This window comes from Carcharodon carcharias, chromosome 12, assembly GCF_017639515.1.
Source record: "Carcharodon carcharias isolate sCarCar2 chromosome 12, sCarCar2.pri, whole genome shotgun sequence".
Taxonomy (NCBI): Eukaryota; Metazoa; Chordata; class Chondrichthyes; order Lamniformes; family Lamnidae; genus Carcharodon; species Carcharodon carcharias.
In genome coordinates, this window is record NC_054478.1 from 1,876,814 (window position 1) to 1,899,342 (window position 22,529).

At 49.9% G+C, this 22,529-nt stretch overlaps 1 protein-coding gene across 1 annotated transcript in view; it reads left to right on the forward strand.

Annotated features, from left to right (window-relative positions):
• The first annotated feature begins 726 nt into the window (after nt 1-726).
• The window catches only part of LOC121285332 (chondroitin sulfate synthase 2-like), a 621,627-nt gene continuing 599,824 nt past the window's right edge, over nt 727-22,529 (forward strand). Inside the window, exon 1 of the mRNA XM_041201821.1 lies at nt 727-1,518. Coding sequence (XP_041057755.1) covers nt 1,247-1,518 — 272 coding nt within the window. The 5' untranslated portion in view covers nt 727-1,246. The remainder of the gene's footprint in view (nt 1,519-22,529) is intronic.

Sequence of the window (22,529 nt, forward strand, 5' to 3'; positions counted from 1 at the left end):
CTCTCTCACTGGGATCTCCCTCTCTCACTGGGATCTCTCTCTCTCACTGGGATCTCTCTCTCTCACTGGGATCTCTCTCACACACCCACTCACTGGGATCTCTCTCTCTCACTGGGATCTCTCTCACACACTCACTCACTGGGATCTCCCTCTCTCACTGGGATCTCCCTCTCTCACTGGGATCTCCCTCTCTCACTGGGATCTCTCTCTCTCACTGGGATCTCTCTCTCTCACTGGGATCTCTCTCTCTCACTGGGATCTCCCTCTCTCACTGGGATCTCTCTCTCTCACTGGGATCTCTCTCTCTCACACACTCACTCACTGGGATCTCTCTCTCTCACTGGGATCTCTCTCTCTCACTGGGATCTCTCTCTCTCACACACTCACTCACTGGGATCTCTCTCTCTCACTGGGATCTCTCTCTCTCACTGGGATCTCCCTCTCTCACTGGGATCTCTCTGTCTCTCTCCCGCGATCGCCCTCGGCAGGATCTCAGTATCAGAAGTGACGTTTGGGAGGAGGAGCGAGGAGGTGACACGTAAAGAGGGAGAAACTTTAAAAACAGAGAAAGAGAGAGAAAGAAGGAGAGAGAGAGGGAAAAATACAGAGGGAGAGTGAGCGGGGGGTCGGGAAAGATAATAACTGTGCTGGAGAGAGAAGAGGGAAAGAGAAAGGCAGGAAAAGAGATAGAGAGAGAGGGAGGGATAGAGGGATAGAGGGATAGAGATAGAGAGAGAGGGAGAGATAGAGGGAGGGGAACCCCCTCCTCCCCAGGCCGGTTACTTTGTAACAAAGAAACTAGCGGCTGATCAAAGGGATCTGGGGATCGGGGGATTCCGGTCCCAGTCCCGATCGGTAATTCCCAATTCTTCCCAGTGATCCTCAGTTATTCCCGGTAATCCCCCGTGATTCCGGATTATTCCCGGCTATTCCAGGTGCTCCCCTGTTATTCCCGGTGTTTCCCAGTAATTCCGGTGATTCCCGGTGTTTCCCAGTGATTCCGGTGATTCCCGGTGCTCCCCTGTTATTCCCGGTGATTCCCAGTGTTTCCCGGTGTTTCCCAGTGATTCTGGTGATTCCCGGTGCTCCCCTGTTATTCCCGGTGTTTCCCAGTGATTCCGGTGATTCCCGGTGCTCCCCTGTTATTCCCGGTGATTCCCAGTGTATCCCGGTGATACCTGGTGTTTCCCAGTGATTCCGGTGATTCTCGGCGAATCCTGGTTATTCCCAGTGATTCCAGTTCGGGATGAGACTCTCCATGCTCTTGGCTCTGGTCCGGCCAGTGGGGCCAGTGGTGATCGGGGTGTCTCTGGGATTCACCCTGAGTTTATTGAGCAGTGGGTGGGGCGAGGAACCATGTTCCCAACCCCGGGAAGGTGCAGGAATCCGGGGAAGGAAACCCAGCTCCGTGGCTGCTGCTCCTGGAGGAGAGAGTGAATCCAAGTGGCAGGAATTCGAACCCAGGATTGTCCCATATAAAGCGGCAAGTGTGAAAAACCCAGGCAAGAAAACTGTCAGGTAAGGGAATGGGATCGGGAATGAGATTGGGAAGGGGTTTGGGGAAGATGTTGGGGGACTAGGATCAGGGAATGGGATCTGGGTCCGGAAATGGGATTAGTGAATAGGTTCAGGAGTGGAGAATGGGGAGAGGGGGGTGCAAATGAGGCACAAAGGTAAGGGGGTGGAGGGGTTACAGGGGCAGAGTGTAGGATTGGGATCAGGATGTGGGAATGGGGGAGCAGAGGATTGAGAGTTAGATGGACAGGAGTGTGGTTGGGATTGTGAAAGGGATCAGGAGCTAAGGTTGTAGAGATAAGCCAGGGAACTACAGGTCAGTGAGTCTCACGTCAGTGGTAGGGAAACTATTGGAGAAATTTCTGAAGGAGAGAATCTATTTCCACTTGGAGAGGCAAGGTTTGATCAGGGATAGTCAGCATGGCTTTGTCAGAGGGAGGTCATGCCTAACAAATTTGATTGAATGTTTTGAGGAGGTGATCAGCTGTGTAGATGAGGGTAGTGTAGTTGATGTAGTTTATATGGATTTCAGCAAAGCCTTTGACAAGGTCCCACATGGGAGACTTATAAAGAAGGCAAATGCACATGGGATACAGGGTAATTTGATAAGGTGGATTTAAAATTGGCTTAGTTGTAGGAGACAGAGGGTGATGACAGAAGGATGCTTTAGTGACTGGAAGCCAGTGTCCAGTGGCGTACCACAGGGATCTGTGCTGGGTTCCCTATTATTTGTCATTTGTATAAACGACATAGATGACTATGTGGGGGGTAGGATTAGTAAATTTGTGGATGACACAAAGATTGGCCAGGTGGTTAACAGTGAGGTTGAGCGTCTTGGGCTACAGGAAAATATGGACGGGATGGTCAAATGGGCAGATAAGTGGCAGATGGAATTTAACCCTGAAAAGTGTGAGGTGATACACTTTGGAAGGAGTAATTGGACAAGGAAGTATTCAATGAACGGCATGACACTAGGAAGTTCTGAGGAACAAAGGGACCTTGGCGTGTGTGTCCATAGATCTCTGAAGGCAGAGGGGCATGTTAGTGGGATGGTGAAAAAGGCATATGGGACACTTGCCTTTATCAATCGAGGCATAGATTACAAAAGTAGGGAGGTCATGTTGGAGTTGTATAGAACTTGGTGAGGCCACAGCTGGAGTACTGTGTGTAGTTCTGGTCGCCACATTATAGGAAAGATGTGATTGCACTGGAGGGGGTGCAGAGGAGATTCACCAGGATGTTGCCTGGGATGAAACATTTAAGTTATGAAGAGAGGTTGGATAGACTTGGGTTGTTTTCGTTGGAGCAGAGAAGACTGAGGGGTGACCTGATCGAGGTGTACAAGATTATGAGGGGCATGGACAGGGTGGATAGGGAGAAGCTGTTCCCCTTAGTTGAAGGGTCAGTCACAAGGGGACATAAGTTCAAGGTGAGGGGCAGGAGGTTTAGGGGGGATGTGAGGATAAACGTTTTTACCCAGAGGGTGGTGAGGGTCTGGAATACACTGCCTGGGAGGGTGGTGGAGGCGGGTTGCCTCACATCCTTTAAAAAGTACCTGGATGAGCACTTGGCACATCATAACATTCAAGGCAATGGGCCAAGTGCTGGTAAATGGGATTAGGTAGGTAGGTCAGGTGTTTCTCACGTGTTGGTGCAGACTCGATGGGCCGAAGGGCCTCTTCTGCACTGAGATTCTGTGATTCTGATTCTGTAATGTGAATAGGTTCAGGGATTGATGAATGGAGATTGGAACTCAGGTCGGTGAATGGGAATAAGGACTCCTTTGGGGGAATGGATTAGGAATTAGACTGGAGTAGGAATCAGGAATCAGTTGATGGAATTTAGATCTGGAATGGGATAGGGACAAGGACATGAATTTGGAATGGGTTGGGAGAAAAGGATAGGATACAAATCTAGATTGGGATAGAGGTGTGAATGGACTGCAGTTTCTAGGTTTGTGTTAGCAGGTGTGTGTTAACCAGAGCTCACACTTCTCTCCCCTCCTATCCCATAATGTCTGCACTGCACCTGACAACATGATCTCTCACACACATCATCCCAAAGACAACTGGAGTCTCCAGGAACTCATCCACTTCTCCGGGCTTCATCTTCAATTGTATATGTAGGTCTTCACCAGCAGGACCAGCCCTGGCCTGAACTGGCACTGACCTGTTTTCTAGCACCTGGTCACTTGTCAGTGATCAAGAGCAGGAACCCTGGCTGATTCCTCCTCTCTCTGTAACTCAGGGGTCACTGGACAGTGATCAGGAGCAGGAACCCTGGCTGATTCCCCCTCTCTCTGTAACTCAGGGGTCACTGGACAGTGATCAGGAGCAGGAACCCTGGCTGATTCCCCTTCTCTCTCTAACCCAGGGGTCACTGGACAGTGATCAGGAGCAGGGACCCTGGCTGATTCCCCCTCTCTCTGTAACTCAGGAGTCACTGGACAGTGATCAGGAGTAGGGACCCTGGCTGATTCCCCCTCTCTCTGTAACTCAGGGGTCACTGGACAGTGATCAGGAGTAGGGACCCTGGCTGATTCCCCTTCTCTCTCTAACCCAGGGGTCACTGGACAGTGATCAGGAGTAGGGACCCTGGCTGATTCCCCCTCTCTCTGTAACTCAGGAGTCACTGGACAGTGATCAGGAGCAGGAACCCTGGCTGATTCCTCCTCTCTCTGTAACTCAGGAGTCACTGGACAGTGATCAGGAGCAGGGACCCTGGCTGATTCCCCCTCTCTCTGTAACTCAGGGGTCACTGGACAGTGATCAGGAGCAGGAACCCTGGCTGATTCCCCCTCTCTCTGTAACTCAGGAGTCACTGGACAGTGATCAGGAGTAGGGACCCTGGCTGATTCCCCCTCTCTCTGTCTAACTCAGGAGTCACTGGACAGTGATCAGGAGCAGGAACTGTGCTAATTTTTCTCCTGTTAAATTAGGAAGCTAACATAAAAGGGAGTTCCAAAGTCTTCTCTAGGTATATAAATAGTCAAAGGTGGTAAAATGAGGAGGGTCTCTAGGTCTTTACCAAGGAATAAGATGTTACCCAGCCCACAGTGAAAGAGGAAGGAAATTCAGATCTAGAAGGGTTTAAAATTGCTATGGAGGAGGTTTTGGGTAGAATGTCAAAAATTAAAGTTGATAAGACACCAGGACTGGATGAGATGTATCCAAGGATACTGAGGGAAGTGAGACTGGAAATGGGGAAGGCACTGGCCATAATTTTTCATCCTTCCTTGGACTCAGCTGATGGTGCCAGAGGACTGGAGAATTGCAAATCTTACATCCTTGTTCAAAAACGGACATAAAGATAAGCTTAGCAACCACACTTTAACTTCGGTGAGGGGATAACTTCTAGAAACAGTAATTTGGGACAAAATTAATAGTCACTTGGAAAAAGATAGGTTAAATACAGAAAGCCAACACAGATTTCTTAAGGGAAAATCACGGTTAACTAACTTATTGGAGTTTTTTGAACAGACAACAGAGAAGGTTGATGAGGGTAATGCTGTTGATGTGGCATACATTGGCTTCCAAAAGGCATTTGATACAGTGCCACACAACAGGCTTGGGAGCACAGTTATAGCTCATGGAGTAAAAGGGACAGTAGCAACATGGGTATGGAATTAGCAAGGTGACAGGAAACTGAGAGTCGTGGTTGATGGCTGTTTCTTGTGCTTTTTTAAAATTCATTCACGGGGTGTGGGCTTCACTGGCTGGGCCAGCATTTATTGCCCATCCCTAATTACCCTTGAGAAGGTGGTGGTGAGCTGCCTTCTTGAGCCGCTGCAGTCCATGTGGTGTAGGTACACCCACAGTGCTGTTAGGAAGGGAGTTCCAGGATTTTGACCCAGCAACAGTGAAGGAACAGTGATATATTTCCAAGGCAGGATGGTGAGTGACTTGGAGGGGAACTTCCAGGTGGTGGGGTTCCCATCTATCTGCTGCCCTTGTCCTTCTAGATGGTAGTGGTCGTGGGTTTGGAAGGTGCTGTAGAAGGAGCCTTGGTGAATTCCTGCAGTGCATCTTATAGATGGTACACACACTGCTGCTACTGTGTGTCAGTGACGGAGGGAGTGAATGTTTGTGGATGTGGTGCCAATCAAGTGGGCTGCTTTGTCCTGAATGGTGTCAAGCTTCTTGAGTGTTGTGGGAGCTGCACTCATCCAGGCAAGTGGGGAGTATTCCATCACACTCCTGACTTGTGCCTTGTAGATGGTGGAAAGGCTTTGGGGAGCCAGGAGGTGAGTTACTCACTGCAGAATTCCCAACCTCTGACCAATAGATTTTGCATTGAGACATAGCTGGGAGACCAATCCCCCTGTGGGTGTACAGAAGTGGAGTAGGTGGGGAGTGACAGGAAACAGAGAGCAGTGTTTAATGGATGTTATTCGGGCTGGGGGAAGGTTTGTAGTGGAGTTCCCCAGGGATCAGTGCTGGAACCCTTGCGTTTTCTGATGTATATTAATGACCTAGACCTTGGTGAACAGGGCATAATTTCAAAATTTGTGGATGTGATGAAAATTGGAAGAATTGTGAACTGTGAGGAGGGTAGTTTAGAACTTCAAAGAGACACAGACAGGTTGGTGGAATGGGAAGAGAGGTGACAGATGAAGTTCAATGCAGAGAAATGTGAAGTGATTCATTTTGGTAGGAAGAACATGCAGACACTATATAAGATAAAGGGGGTGTAGGAGCAGAGGGGCCTGGGTGTATATGCGCACACGTCGTTGATGGTTGCAGGAGAGTAGGAGAGAGCGGTAAATAAAGCATACAGTATCCTGGGCTTTTTAATATGGCATAGAGGATAAGAGCAAGGAGGTTATGTTGAACTTGTAGAGTCAGTAGTTTGGCCTCAGCTGGAGTATTGTGTCCAGTTCTGGATACTGCACTTCAGGAAGGATGCGAAGGCATTGGAGAGAGTGCAGAAAATTTTCACAGAAGGAACGGTTGAGAGTAACATTGATCACGATATTACAAATTATGAATGGTCCAGAAAGAGTCCTGCTGCGCGCAGGTACATCACTGTATAACAATGGGATATAATACTGGTGGGGATGGGTCTGTCACTGTATAACACTGGGGTACAGTACTGGTGGGGACAGGTCTGTCACTGTATAACACTGGGCTACAGTACTGATGGGGACAGAACCAACATTGCATAACACTGGGGTACAGTACTGGTGGGATCTGGACCGTCACTGGAAAAACTGGGTTACAGCAATGGTGGGGACATTCCTGTCACTGTTTAATATTTAAGCTACAGTACTCAAGGGAGAGGTCTGTCACTGTATAACACTGGGATACAGTACTGTTGGGGACAGGTCTATCACTGTATAACACTAGGGTACAGTACTGGTGGGGACAGGTTTGTCACTGTATAACACTGGGGTACAATACTGGTGGGGTCTGGACCATCACTGGAAAAACTGGGTTACAGCAATGGTGGGGACATTCCTGTCACTGTTCAATATTTAAGCTACAGTACTCAAGGGAGAGGTCTGTCACTGTATAACACTGGGCTACAGCACTGGTGAGAATAAGTCTGTCACTCAATAGCACTGGGGGACAGTACTGGTTGGGTCCTGCCTGTCACTGTACAAGACACGGGACAGTACTGCTGGGGACAGGTCTGTCACTGTATAAAACAAAAACAGAATTACCTGGAAAAACTCAGCAGGTCTGGCAGCATCGGCGGAGAAGAGAAGAGTTGACGTTTCGAGTCCTCATGACCCTTCGACAGAACTTGAGTTCGAGTCCAAGAAAGAGTTGAAATATAAGCTGGTTTCACTGTATAACACTGGGCTACAGTGCTCGTGGGAAAAGGTCTATCACTGTATAACACTGGGTTACAGTACTGGTGGGGGCAGGTCTGACACTGTATAACACTGGGATACAGTACTGGTGGGGACAGGTCTGTCACTGTATAACACTGGGGTACAGTACTGGTGGGGACAGATCTGTCATTGTATAACACTGGGGTGCAGTACTGGTGGGGACAGGTATGTCACTGTATAACACTGGGGTACAGTACCGGTGGGGACAGGTCTGTCACTGTATAACACTGGGATACAGTACTGGTGGGGACAGGTCTGTCACTGTATAACACTGGGGTACAGTACTGGTGGGGACAGATCTGTCACTGTATAACACTGGGGTACAGTACTGGTGGGGACAGATCTGTCACTGTATAACACTGGGGTGCAGTACCGGTGGGGACAGGTCTGTCACTGTATAACACTGGGGTACAGTACCGGTGGGGACAGGTCTGTCACTGTATAACACTGGGGTACAATACTGGTGGGGACAAGTGTGTCACTGTATAACACTGGGGTACAGTACCGGTGGGGACAGGTCTGTCACTATATAACACTGGGGCACAGTACTGGTGAGAATAGGTCTGTCACTGTATAACACTGGGGTACAGTACTGGTGAAAATAGGTCTGTCACTCAATAGCACAGGGGGTCAGTACTTGCTGGGTCCTGCCTTTCACTGTATAACACTGGGGTACAGTACTGGTGGGTCAGGTCTGTCACTTTATGACACTGGGGTACAGTACTGGTGGGGATGGGTCTATCACTGTATAACACAGGGGTACAGTACTGGTGGTGGAGTCGGTTCTGTCACTGTATAACACTGGGGGACAGTACTGGTGGGGACAGGTCTGTCACTGTATAACACTGGGTTACAGTAATGGTGGGGACGGGTATGTCACTGTATAACACTGGGGTAGAGTACTGGTGGGGGCAGGTCTATCACTGTATAACACTGAGGTACAGTACTGGTGGGGATGGGTCTGTCAATGGATAACACTGGGGTACATTACTGGTGGGGACAGGTCTGTCACTGCATAAGACTGGTGTACAGTACTGGTGGGGACGGGTCTGTCACTGTATAACACTGGGGTACATTACTGGTGGGGACAGGTCTGTCACTGTATAACACTGGGGTACAGTACTGGTGGGGACGGGTTTGTCACTGTATAACACTGGGGTACAGTACTGGTGGGGATGGGTCTGTCAATGTATAACACTGGGGTACAGTACTGGTGGGGACAGGTCTGTCAATGTATGACACTGGGGTACAGTACTGGTGGGGACAGGTCTGTCACTGTATAACACAGGGGTACAGTGCTCGTGGGAACAAGTCTGTCTCTGTATAACACTGGGGTACAGTACTGGTCTGCATGGGTCTGTCACTGTATAACACGGGGGTACAACACTGGTGGAGAAAGGTCTGTCACTGTATAACACTGGGGTACAATACTTGTGGGGACAAGTCTGTCACTGTATAACACTGGGATACTTTACTGGTGGGGACGGGTCTGTCACTGTATAACACTGGGGTATATTACTGGTGGGAACAGGTCTGTCCTTGTGTAACACTGGGGTACAATACTGGTGGGGATGTGTCTGTGACTGTAGAACACTTGGGTACAGTAATGGTGGAGACTAGTCTGTTACTGTGTAACACTGGGGTACAGTACTGGTGGGGACAGGCCTGTCACTGTAAAACACTGGGTACAGTGCTCATGGTAACAAGTCTGTCACTGTATAACACTGGGGTACATTATTGGTGGGGACCGGTCTGTTATTGTATAACACTGGGGTACAGTACCGGTGGGGAATGGTCTGTCACTGTATAACACTGGGGTACAGTACTGGTGGGGACAGGTCTGTCACTGTATAACACTGGGGTACAATACTGGTGGGGACAGGTCTGTCACTGTATAACACTGGGGTACAATACTGGTGGGGACAGGTCTGTCACTGTATAACACTGGGGTACAGTACTGGTCTGGACGGGTCTGTCACTGTATAACACTGGGGTACAGTACTGGTGGGGACTGGTCTGTCAATGTTTAACACTGGGGTACAGTACTGATGAGAATAGGTCTGTCACTCAATAGCGCAACGGGACAGTACTGGCTCTGTCCTGCCTGTCACTGTATAACACTGGGCTACTGTTCTGGTGGGGACGGTTCTGTCGCTGTATAACACTGGGGTACAGTACTGGTGGGGTTGGGTCTGTCACTGTATAACACTGGGGTACAGTACTGGTGGGGACAGGTCTGTCACTGTATAACTCTGGGGTACAATACTGGTGGGGACAGGTCTGTCAGTGTATAACACTGGGGTACAATACTGGTGGGGACGGGTCCGTCACTGTATAACACTGGGGTACAATACTGGTGGGGACAGGTCTGTCACTGTATGATACTGGGCTACAGCGCTCGTGGGAACAGATCTGTGACTGTATAACACTGGGTTACATTACTGGTGGGGTCAGATCTGTCACTGTATGACACTGGGGTACAGTATTGGTGGGGACAGGTCTGTCACTGTATAACACCGGTGTACAGTACTGATTGGGACAGGTCTGTCACTGTATAACACTGGGGTACGGTACTGGTGGATACAGATTTGTCACTGAATAACACTGGGGTACAGTACTGGTGGGGACAGGTCTGTCACTGAATAACACTGGGGTACAGTACTGCTGGGCACAGGTCTGTCAATGTTTAACACTGGGGTACAGTACTGGTGAGAATAGGTCTGTAACTCAATAGTGCAACGGGACAGTACTGGCTGGGTCCTGCCTGTCACTGTATAACACTGGGGTACAGTACTGGTGGGGTTGGGTCTGTCACTGTATAACACTGGGGTACAGTACTGGTTTGGATGGGTCTGTCAATGTATAACAATGAGGTACAGTACTGGTGGGGACAGGTCTGTCACTGTATAACACTGGGGTACAGTACTGATGGCGATAGGTCTGTCACTCTAAAACACTGGGGTACAGTACTGGTTTGGATGGGTCTGTCAATGTATAACAATGGGGTACAATACTGGTGGGGACGGGTCTGTCACTGTATAACACTGGGGTACAATACTGGTGGGAACAGGTCTGTCACTGAATAACACTGGGGTACATTACTGGTGGGGACAGGTCTGTCTCTGTATAACACTGGGGTACAATAATGGTGCGGACAGGTCTGTCACAGTATAACACTGGGGTACAATAATGGTGCGGACAGGTCTGTCACTGTATAACACTGGGGTACAGTACAGGTGGGGACTGGTCTGTCACTGAATAACACTGGGGTACAGTACTGGTGGGGACAGGTCTGTCAATGTTTAACACTGGGGTACAGTACTGGTGAGAATAGGTCTGTCACTCAATAGCGCAACGGGACTGTACTGGCTGGCTCCTGCCTGTCACTGTATAACACTGGGTTACAGTACTGGTTGGGACAGGTCTGTCTCTGTATAACACTGGGGTACAGTACTGGTGGGGACGTGTCTGTCACTGTATAACACTGGGGTACAGTACTGGTGGGACAGGTATGTCAGTGTATAACACTGGGTTACAGTACTGGTTGGGACAGGTCTGTCTCTGTATAACACTGGGGTACAGTACTGGTGGGGACGTGTCTGTCACTGTATAACACTGGGGTACAGTACTGGTGGGACAGGTATGTCAGTGTATAACACTGGGTTACAGTACTGGTGGGACAGGTCTGTGACTGTATAACACTGGGGTACAGTACTGGTGGGGACAGGTCTGTCACTGTATAACACTGGGGTACATTACTGGTGGGACAGGTATGTCAGTGTATAACACTGGGTTACAGTACTGGTTGGGACAGGTCTGTCTCTGTATAACACTGGGCTACAGTACTGGTGGGGACAGGTCTGTCGCTGCATAACACTGGGGTACAGTACTGGTCTGGATGGGTCTGACACTGTATAACACTGGGGTACAGTACTGGTGGGGACAGGTCTGTCAATGTTTAACACTGGGGTACAGTACTGGTGAGAATAGGTCTGTCACTCAATAGCGCAACGGGACAGCACTGGCTCTGTCCTGCCTGTCACTGTATAATACTGGGCTACTGTACTGGTGTGGACGGTTCTGTCGCTGTATAACACTGGGGTACAGTACTGGTGGGGTTGGTTCTGTCACTGTATAATACTGGGCTACAGTGCTCGTGGGAACAGATCTGTGACTGAATAACACTGGGTTACATTACTGGTGGGGTCAGATCTGTCACTGTATGTCACTGTGGTACAGTATTGGTGGGGACAGGTCTGTCACTGTATAGCACCGGTGTACAGTACTGATTGGGACAGGTCTGTCACTGTATAACACTGGGGGACTATACTGGTGGGGACGGGTCTGTCACTGTATAACACGGGGGTACAAAACTGGTGGGGACAGGTCTGTCACTGTATAACACTGGGGTACAATACTGGTGGGGACGGGTCTGTCACTGTATAACACTGGGGTACATTACTGGTGGGGACAGGTCTGTCTCTGGATATCACTGGGGTACATTACTGGTGGGGACAGGTCTGTCTCTGTATAACACTCGGGGTACAATAATGGTACGGACAGGTCTGTCACTGTATAACACTGGTGTACAATACTGGTGGGGACGGGTCTGGCACTGTATAACACTGGGATACAGTACTGGTGGGGACAGGTCTGTCACTGTATAACACTGGGGTACAGTACTGGTGGGGACGGGTCTGTCACTGTATAACACTGAGGTACAGTACTGGTGGGGTTGGGTCTGTCACTGTACAACACTGGGGTACAGTGCTGGTTTGGATGGGTCTGTCAATGTATAACAATGAGGTACAGTACTGGTGGGGACAGGTCTGTCACTGTATAACACTGGGGTACAGTACTGATGGCGATAGGTCTGTCACTCTAAAACACTGGGGTACAGTACTGGTTTGGATGGGTCTGTCAATGTATAACAATGGGGTACAATACTGGTGCGGACGGGTCTGTCACTGTATAACACTGGGGTACAATACTGGTGGGAACAGGTCTGTCACTGTATAACAATGGGGTACATTACTGGTGGGGACAGGTCTGACTCTGTATAACACTGGGGTACAATAATGGTGCGGACAGGTCTGTCACAGTATAACACTGGGGTACAATAATGGTGCGGACAGGTCTGTCACTGTATAACACTGGGGTACAATACTGGTGGGGACAGGTCTGTCACTGTATAACACTGGGGTACATTACTGGTGGGGACAGGTCTGTCTCTGTATAACACTGGGGTACAATAATGGTGCGGACAGGTCTGTCTCTGTATAACACTGGGGTACAATAATGGTGCGGACAGGTCTATCACTGTATAACAATGGGGTACAATACTGGTGGGGACAGGTCTGTCACAGTATAACACTGGGGTACAATACTGGTGGGGACAGGTCTGTCACTGTATAACACTGGGGTACAGTACAGGTGGGGACTGATCTGTCACTGAATAACACTGGGGTACAGTACTGGTGGGGACAGGTCTGTCAATGTTTAACACTGGGGTACAGGACTGGTGAGAATAGGTCTGTCACTCAATAGCGCAACGGGTCTGTACTGGCTGGATCCTGCCTGTCACTGTATAACACTGGGCTACTGTACTGGTGGGGACGGTTCTGTCGCTGTATAACACTGGGGTACAGTACTGGTGGGACAGGTATGTCACTGTATAACACTGGGTTACAGTACTGGTGGGGACGGGTCTGTCACTGTATAACACTGGGTTACAGTACTGGTTGGGACAGATCTGTCTCTGTATAACACTGGGGTACAGTACTGGTGGGGACAGGTCTGTCACTGTATAACACTGGGGTACAGTACTGGTGGGACAGGTATGTCAGTGTATAACACTGGGTTACAGTACTGGTTGGGACAGGTCTGTCTCTGTATAACACTGGGCTACAGTACTGGTGGGGACAGGTCTGTCACTGTATAACACTGGGGTACAGTACTGGTGGGGACAGGTCTGTCAATGTTTAACACTGGGGTACAGTACTGGTGAGAATAGGTCTGTCACTCAATAGCGCAACGGGACAGCACTGGCTCTGTCCTGCCTGTCACTGTATAATACTGGGCTACTTTACTGGTGTGGACGGTTCTGTCGCTGTATAACACTGGGGTACAGTACTGGTGGGGTTGGGTCTGTCACTGTATAATACTGGGCTACAGTGCTCGTGGGAACAAATCTGTGACTGAATAACACTGGGTTACATTACTGGTGGGATCAGATCTGTCACTGTATGACACTGTGGTACAGTATTGGTGGGGACAGGTCTGTCACTGTATAGCACCGGTGTACGGTACTGATTGGGACATGTCTGTCACTGTATAACACTGGGGGACTATACTGGTGGGGACGGGTCTGTCACTGTATAACACGGGGGTACAATACTGGTGGGGACAGGTCTGTCACTGTATAACACTGGGGTACAATAATGGTGCGGACAGGTCTGTCACTGTATAACACTGGGGTACAGTACTGGTGGGGACAGGTCTGTCTCTGTAAAACACTGGGTACAGTGCTCATGGTAACAAGTCTGTCACTGTATAACACTGGGGTACATTATTGGTGGGGACCGGTCTGTTATTGTATAACACTGGGGTACAGTACCGGTGGGGACAGGTCTGTCACTGTATTACACTGGAGTACAGTGCTCGTGGAAACAAGTCTGTCACTGTATAACACTGGGGTACAGTACTGGTGGGGACAGGTCTGTCACTGTATAACACTGGGGTACTGTACTGATGGGGACAGGGGTGTCACTGTATAGCACTGGGGTACAGTACTGGTGGGGACAGGTCTGTCTCTGTATAACACTGGGCTACAGTACTGGTGGGGATGGGTCTGTCACTGTATAACACTGGGGTACAGTACTGGTGGGTCAGGTCTGTCACTGTATAACACTGGGGTACAGTACTGGTCTGGACGGGTCTGTCACTGTATAACACTGGGGTAAAGTACTGGTGGGGACAGGTCTGTCAATGTTTAACACTGGGGTACAGTACTGGTGAGAATTGGTCTGTCACTCAATAGCGCAACGGGACAGTACTGGCTCTGTCCTGCCTGTCACTGTATAATACTGGGCTACTGTACTGGTGTGGAAGGTTCTGTCGCTGTATAACACTGGGGTACATTACCTGTGGGGTTGGGTCTGTCACTGTATAATACTGGGCTACAGTGCTCGTGGGAACAGATCTGTGACTGTATAACACTGGGTTACATTACTGGTGGGGTCAGATCTGTCACTGTATGACACTGGGGTACAGTATTGGTGGGGACAGGTCTGTCACTGTATAACACTGGTGTACAGTACTGGTTTGGATGGGTCTGTCAATGTATTACACCGGGGTACAGTACTGGTGGGGACAGGTCTGTCACTGTATAACACTGGGGTACAGTACAGGTGGGGACAGGTCTGTCACTGTATAACACTGGGAGACAGTACTGGCTGGGACGGGTCTGTAACTGTATAACACTGGGGGACTATACTGGTGGGGACAGGTCTGTCAGTGTATAAAACTGGGGCACAGTACAGTTTGGACATGTCTCTCACTGTATAACACTGGGGTACAGTACTGGTGGGGACAGTTCTGTCACTCTATTACACTGGGCTACAGTACTGGTGGGACAGCTCTGTCACTGTATAACACTGGGGTCCAATACTGGTGGGGACAGGTCTGTCACTGTATAACACTGGGCTACAGTGCTCGTGGGAACAGATCTGTGACTGTATAACACTGGGTTACATTACTTGTGGGGACAGATCTGACACTGTATAACACTGGGGTACAGTACTGGTGGGTACAGGTCTGTCACTGTATAACACTGGGGTACAGTACTGGTGGGGACCAGTCTGTCACTGTATAATACTGGGGTACAGTACAGTTTGGACATGTCTGTCTCTGTATAACACTTGGGCACAGTACTGGTGGGGACAGGTCTGTCACTCTATAACACTGGGCTACAGTACTGGTGGAACAGGTCTGTCACTGTATAACACTGGGGTACAATACTGGTGGGGACAGGTCTGTCACTGTCTAACACTGGTGTACAATACTGGTGGGGACAGGTCTGTCACTGTATAACACCAGGGTACAGTACTGGTGGTGACAGGTCTATCACTGTATTACACGGGTTCCAGTACTGGTGGTGACAGCTCTGTCACTGTATAACACTGGGATACAGTACCGGCGGGGACGGGTCTGTCACTGTATAACACTGGGGTACAGTACTGGTGGGGTTGGGTCTGTCGCTGCATAACACTGGGGTACAGTACTGGTGGGGACAGGTCTGTCACTGTATAACACTGGGGTACAGTACTGGTGGGGACAGGAGTGTCGCTGTATAACACTGGGGTACAGTTCTGGTGGGGACTCTTCTGTCACTGTATAACACTGGGGTACAGTACTGGTGGGGACAGGAGTGTCGCTGTATAACACTGGGGTACAATACGGGTGGGGACTGTTCTGTCACTGTATAACACTGTGGTACAGTACTGGTGGGGACAGGAGTGTCGCTGTATAACACTGGGGTACAGTACTGGTGGGGACTGTTCTGTCACTGTATAACACTGGGGTACAATACTGGTGGGGACAGGTCTGTCACTGTATAACACTGGGGTACGGTACTGGTGGGGACTGGTCTGTCACTGTATAACACTGGGCTACTGTACTGGTGTGGAAGGGTCTGTCACTGTATAGCCCTGGGATACAGTACTGGTGGGGACAGGTCTGTCACTGTATAACACTGGGATACAGTACTGGTGTGGAAGGGTCTGTCACTGTATAACACTGGGGTACAGTACTGGTGTGGAAGGGTCTGTCACTGTATAACACTGGGCTACTGTACTGGTGTGGAAGAGTCTGTCACTGTAGAACACTGGGCTACTGTACTGGTGTGGAAGGGTCTGTCACTGTATAACACTGGGGTACAGTACTGGTGGGGACAGGTCTGTCACTGTATAACACTGGGCTACTGTACTGGTGTGGAAGGGTCTGTCACTCTATAACACTGGGGATCAATACTGTTGGGCACAGGTCTGTCTCTGTATAACACTGGGGTACAGTACTGGTGGGGATGTGTCTGTCACTGTATAACACTGGGGTACAGTACTGGTGGGGACAGGAGTGTCGCTGTATAACACTGGGGTACAGTACTGGTGGCGACAGGTCTGTCACTGTATTACACGGGGGTCCAGTACTGGTGGTGACAGCTCTGTCACTGTATAACACTGGGATATAGTACTGGTGGGGATGGGTCTGTCACTGTATAACACTGGGTTTCAATACTGGTGGGGACGGGTCTGTCACTGTATAACACTGGGGTACAGTACTGGTGGGGTTGGGTCTGTCGCTGCATCACACTGGGGTACAGTACTGGATTGGATGAGTCTGTCACTGTATAACACTGGGGTACAGTACTGGTGGGGACAGGAGTGTCGCTGTATAACACTGGGGTACAATACTGGAGGCGACAGGTCTGTCACTGTATAACACTGCGGTACAGTTCTGGTGGGGTTGGGTCTGTCGCTGTGTAACACTGTGGTACAGTACTGGTTTGGATGAGTCTGTCACTGTATAACACTGGGGTACAATACTGGTGGGGACTGTTCTGTCACTGTATAACACTGGGGTACAGTACTGGTGGGGAGAGGTCTGTCACTGTATAACACTGGGGTACAATACTGGTGGGGACGGGTCTGTCACTGTATAACACTGGCGTGCCATACTGGTGGGGACAGGTCTGTCACTGTATAACACTAGGGTACAATACTGGTGGGGTTGGGTCTGTCGCTGTATAACACTGGGGTACAGTACTGGTGGGGACAGGTCTGACACTGTATAAAACTGGGGTACAGTACTGGTGGGGACGGGTCTGTCACTGTATAACACTGGGGTACTGTACTGGTTGGGGACGGGTCTGTCACTGTATTGCACTTGGTACAGTACAGTTTGGACAGGACTGACAGTGTATAAAACTGGTGTACAGTACTGGTGTGGACAGGTCTGTCACTGTATAACACGGGGTTACGGTACTGGTGGGGACAGGTCTGTCACTGTATAACACTGGGGTACAGTACTGGTCTGGACGGGTCTGTCACTGTATAACACTTGGGCACAGTACTGGTTGGGACAGGTCTGTCAATGTTTAACACTGGGGTACAGTACTGGTGAGAATAGGTCTGTCACTCGATAGCGCAACGGGACAGTACTGGCTCTGTCCTGCCTGTCACTGTATAACACTGGGCTACTGTACTGGTGGGCCGGTTCTGCCGCTGTATAACACTGGGGTACAGTACTGGTGGGGTTGGGTCTGTCACTGTATAATACTGGGCTTCTGGGCTCGTGGGAATAGATCTGTAACTGTATAACACTGGAGTACATTACTGGTGGGGTCAGATCTGTCACTGTATGACACTGGGGTACAGTATTGGTGGGGACAGGTCTGTCACTGTATAACACTGCGGTACAGTACTGGTGGGGACAGGTCTGTCACTGTATAACACTGGGGTACAATACTGGTGGGGACAGGTCAATCACTGTATAACACTGGGGTACAGTACTGGTGGGACAGGTATGTCAGTGTATAACACTGGGGTACAGTACTGGTTTGGATGGGTCTGTCAATGTATAACACTGGGGTACAATTCTGGTGGGGACAGGTCTGTCACTGTATAACACTGGGGTACAGTACTGGTGGGGACGTGTCTGTCACTGTATAACACTGGGGTACAGTACTGGTGGGGACAGGTCTGTCACTGTATAACACTGGGGTACAGTACTGGTTGTCATGGGTCTGTCAATGTATAACACTGGAGTACAATACTGGTGGGGACAGGTCTGTCTCTGTATAACACTGGGGTACAGTACTGGTGGGGATGTGTCTGTCACTGTATAACACTGGGGTACAGTACTGGTGGGGACAGGTCTGTCACTGCATAACAATGTGGTACAGTACTGGTGGGGACAGGAGTGTCGCTGTATAACACTGTTGTACAGTACTGGTGGCGACAGGGCTGTCATTGTATTACACGGGGGTCCAGTACTGGTGGTGACAGCTCTGTCACTGTATAACACTGGGATACAGTAGTGGCGGGGATGGGTCTGTCACTGTATAACACTGGGGTACAATACTGGTGGGGACGGGTCTGTCACTGTATAACACTGGGGTACAGTACTGGTGGGGTTGGGTCTGTCGCTGCATAACACTGGGGTACAGTACTGGATTGGATGAGTCTGTCACTGTATAACACTGGGGTACAGTACTGGTGGGGACAGGAGTGTCGCTGTATAACACTGGGGTACAATACTGGAGGCGACAGGTCTGTCACTGTATAACACTGGGGTACAGTACTGGTGGGGAAGGTCTGTCACTGTATAACATTGGGGTACCGTACTGGTGGGGCAGGACTGTCGCTGTATAACACTGGAGTACAATACTGTTGGCGACAGGTCTGTCACTGTATAACACTGGGGTACAGTACTGGTTTGGATGAGTCTGTCACTGTATTACACTGGGGTACAATACTGTTGGGTGCAGTTCTGTCACTGTATAACACTGGGGTACAATACTGGTGGGGACAGGTCTGTCACTGTATAACACTGGGGTACAGTACTGGTGGGACAGGTATGTCAGTGTATAACACTGGGGTACAGTACTGGTTTGGATGGGTCTGTCAATGTATAACACTGGGGTACAATTCTGGTGGGGACAGGTCTGTCACTGTATAACACTGGGGTACAGTACTGGTGGGGACGTGTCTGTCACTGTATAACACTGGGGTACAGTACTGGTGGGGACAGGTCTGTCACTGTATAACACTGGGGTACAGTACTGGTTGTCATGGGTCTGTCAATGTATAACACTGGAGTACAATACTGGTGGGGACAGGTCTGTCTCTGTATAACACTGGGGTACAGTACTGGTGGGGATGTGTCTGTCACTGTATAACACTGGGGTACAGTACTGGTGGGGACAGGTCTGTCACTGCATAACAATGTGGTACAGTACTGGTGGGGACAGGAGTGTCGCTGTATAACACTGTTGTACAGTACTGGTGGCGACAGGGCTGTCATTGTATTACACGGGGGTCCAGTACTGGTGGTGACAGCTCTGTCACTGTATAACACTGGGATACAGTAGTGGCGGGGATGGGTCTGTCACTGTATAACACTGGGGTACAATACTGGTGGGGACGGGTCTGTCACTGTATAACACTGGGGTACAGTACTGGTGGGGTTGGGTCTGTCGCTGCATAACACTGGGGTACAGTACTGGATTGGATGAGTCTGTCACTGTATAACACTGGGGTACAGTACTGGTGGGGACAGGAGTGTCGCTGTATAACACTGGGGTACAATACTGGAGGCGACATTTCTGTCACTGTATAACACTGGGGTACAGTACTGGTGGGGAAGGTCTGTCACTGTATAACATTGGGGTACCGTACTGGTGGGGCAGGACTGTCGCTGTATAACACTGGAGTACAATACTGTTGGCGACAGGTCTGTCACTGTATAACACTGGGGTACAGTACTGGTTTGGATGAGTCTGTCACTGTATTACACTGGGGTACAATACTGTTGGGTGCAGTTCTGTCACTGTATAACACTTGGGTACAATACTGGTGGGGACAGGTCTGTCACTGTATAACACTGGGGTACAATTCTGGTGGGGACAGGTCTGTCACTGTATAACACTGGGGTACAGTACTGGTGGGGACAGGTCTGTCACTGTATAACACTGGGGTACAATACTGGTGGGGACAGGTCTGTCACTGTATAACACTGGGAGACAGTACTGGCTGGGACGGGTCTGTAACTGTATATCACTGGGGGACTATACTGGTGGGGACGGGTCTGTCAGTGTAAAACAGTGGGATACAGTACAGTTTGGACAGGTCTCTCAGTGTATAACACTGGGGTACAGTACTGGTGGGGACCGTTCTGTCACTGTATAACACTGGGGTACAGTACTGGTGGGGACGTGTCTGTCACTGTATAACACTGGGGTACAGTACTGGTGGGGAGAGGTCTGTCACTGTATAACACTGGGGTACAATAATGGTGGGGACAGGTCTGTCACTGTATAACACTGGGGTACAATACTGGTGGGGACAGGTTTGTCACTGTATAACACTGGGCTACAGCGCTCGTGGGAACAGATCTGTGACTGTATAACACTGGGTTACATTACTTGTGGGGACAGATCTGACACTGTATAACACTGGGGTACAGTATTGGTGGGTACAGGTCTGTCACTGTATAACACTGGGGTACAGTACTGGTGGGGACTGGTCTGTCAGTGTATAAGACGGGGGTACAGTACAGTTTGGACATGTCTGTCACTGTATAACACTGGGGTACAGTACTGGTGGGACTGGTCTGTCAGTGTATAACACGGGGGTACAGTACTGGTGGGGACAGGTCTGTCACTCTATAACACTGGGCTACAGTATTGGTGGGACAGGTCTGTCACTGTATAACACTGGGGTACAATACTGGTGGGGACAGGTCTGTCACTGTTTAACACTGGGGTACAATACTGGTGGGGACAGGTCTGTCTCTGTATAACACTGGGGTACAGTACTGGTGGGGATGTGTCTGTCACTGTATAACACTGGGGTACAGTACTGGTGGGGACAGGTCTGTCACTGTATAACAGTGGGGTACAGTACTGGTGGGGACAGGAGTGTCGCTGTATAACACTGTTGTACAGTACTGGTGGCGACAGGGCTGTCATTGTATTACACTGGGGTCCAGTACTGGTGGTGACAGCTCTGTCACTGTATAACACTGGAATACAGTACCGGCGGGGATGGGTCTGTCACTGTATAACACTGGGGTACAATACTGGTAGGGACGGGTCTGTCACTGTATAACACTGGGGTACAGTACTGGTGGGGTTGGGTCTGTCGCTGCATAACACTGGGGTACAGTACTGGATTGGATGAGTCTCTCACTGTATAACAATGGGGTACAGTACTGGTGGGGACAGGAGTGTCGCTGTATAACACTGGGGTACAATACTGGAGGCGACAGGTCTGTCACTGTATAACACTGGGGTACAGTACTGGTGGGGAAGGTCTGTCACTGTATAACATTGGGATACCGTACTGGTGGGGCAGGACTGTCGCTGTATAACACTGGAGTACAATACTGTTGGCGACAGGTCTGTCACTGTATAACACTGGGGTACAATACTGGTGGGGTTGGGTCTGTCACTGTATAACACTGGGGTACAGTACTGGTTTGGATGAGTCTGTCACTGTATTACACTGGGGTACAATACTGTTGGGTGCAGTTCTGTCACTGTATAACACTGGAGTACAATACTGGTGGGGACACGTCTGTCACTGTATAACGCTGGGATACTGTACTGGTGGGGACGGGTCTGTCACTGTATAACACTGGGGTACTGTACTGGTGGGGACGGGTCTGTCACTGTATAACACTGGGGTACAGTACTGGTGGGGACGGGTCTGTCACTGTCTCACACTGGGGTACAATACTGGTGGGGACGGGTCTGTCACTGTATAACGCTGGGATACTGTACTGGTGGGGACGGGTCTGTCACTGTATAACACTGGGGTACGATACTGGTGGGGACAGGTCTGTCACTGTATAACACTGGGGTACAATACTGGTGGGGACGGGTCTGTCACTGTATAACACTAGGGTACAATACTGGTGGGGTTGGGTCTGTTGCTGTATAACACTGGGGTACAGTACTGGTGGGGACAGGTCTGACACTGTATAAAACTGGGGTACAGTACTGGTGGGGACGGGTCTGTCACTGTATAACACTGGGGTACTGTACTGGTTGGGGACGGGTCTGTCACTGTATTGCACTGGGTACAGTACAGTTTGGACAGGACTGACAGTGTATAAAACTGGTGTACAGTACTGGTGTGGACAGGTCTGTCACTGTATAACACGGGGTTACAGTACTGGTGGGGACAGGTCTGTCACTGTATAACACTGGGGTACAGTACTGGTTGGGACAGGTCTGTCAATGTTTAACACTGGGGTACAGTACTGGTGAGAATAGGTCTGTCACTCGATAGCGCAACGGGACAGTACTGGCTCTGTCCTGCCTGTCACTGTATAACACTGGGCTACTGTACTGGTGGGCCGGTTCTGCCGCTGTATAACACTGGGGTACAGTACTGGT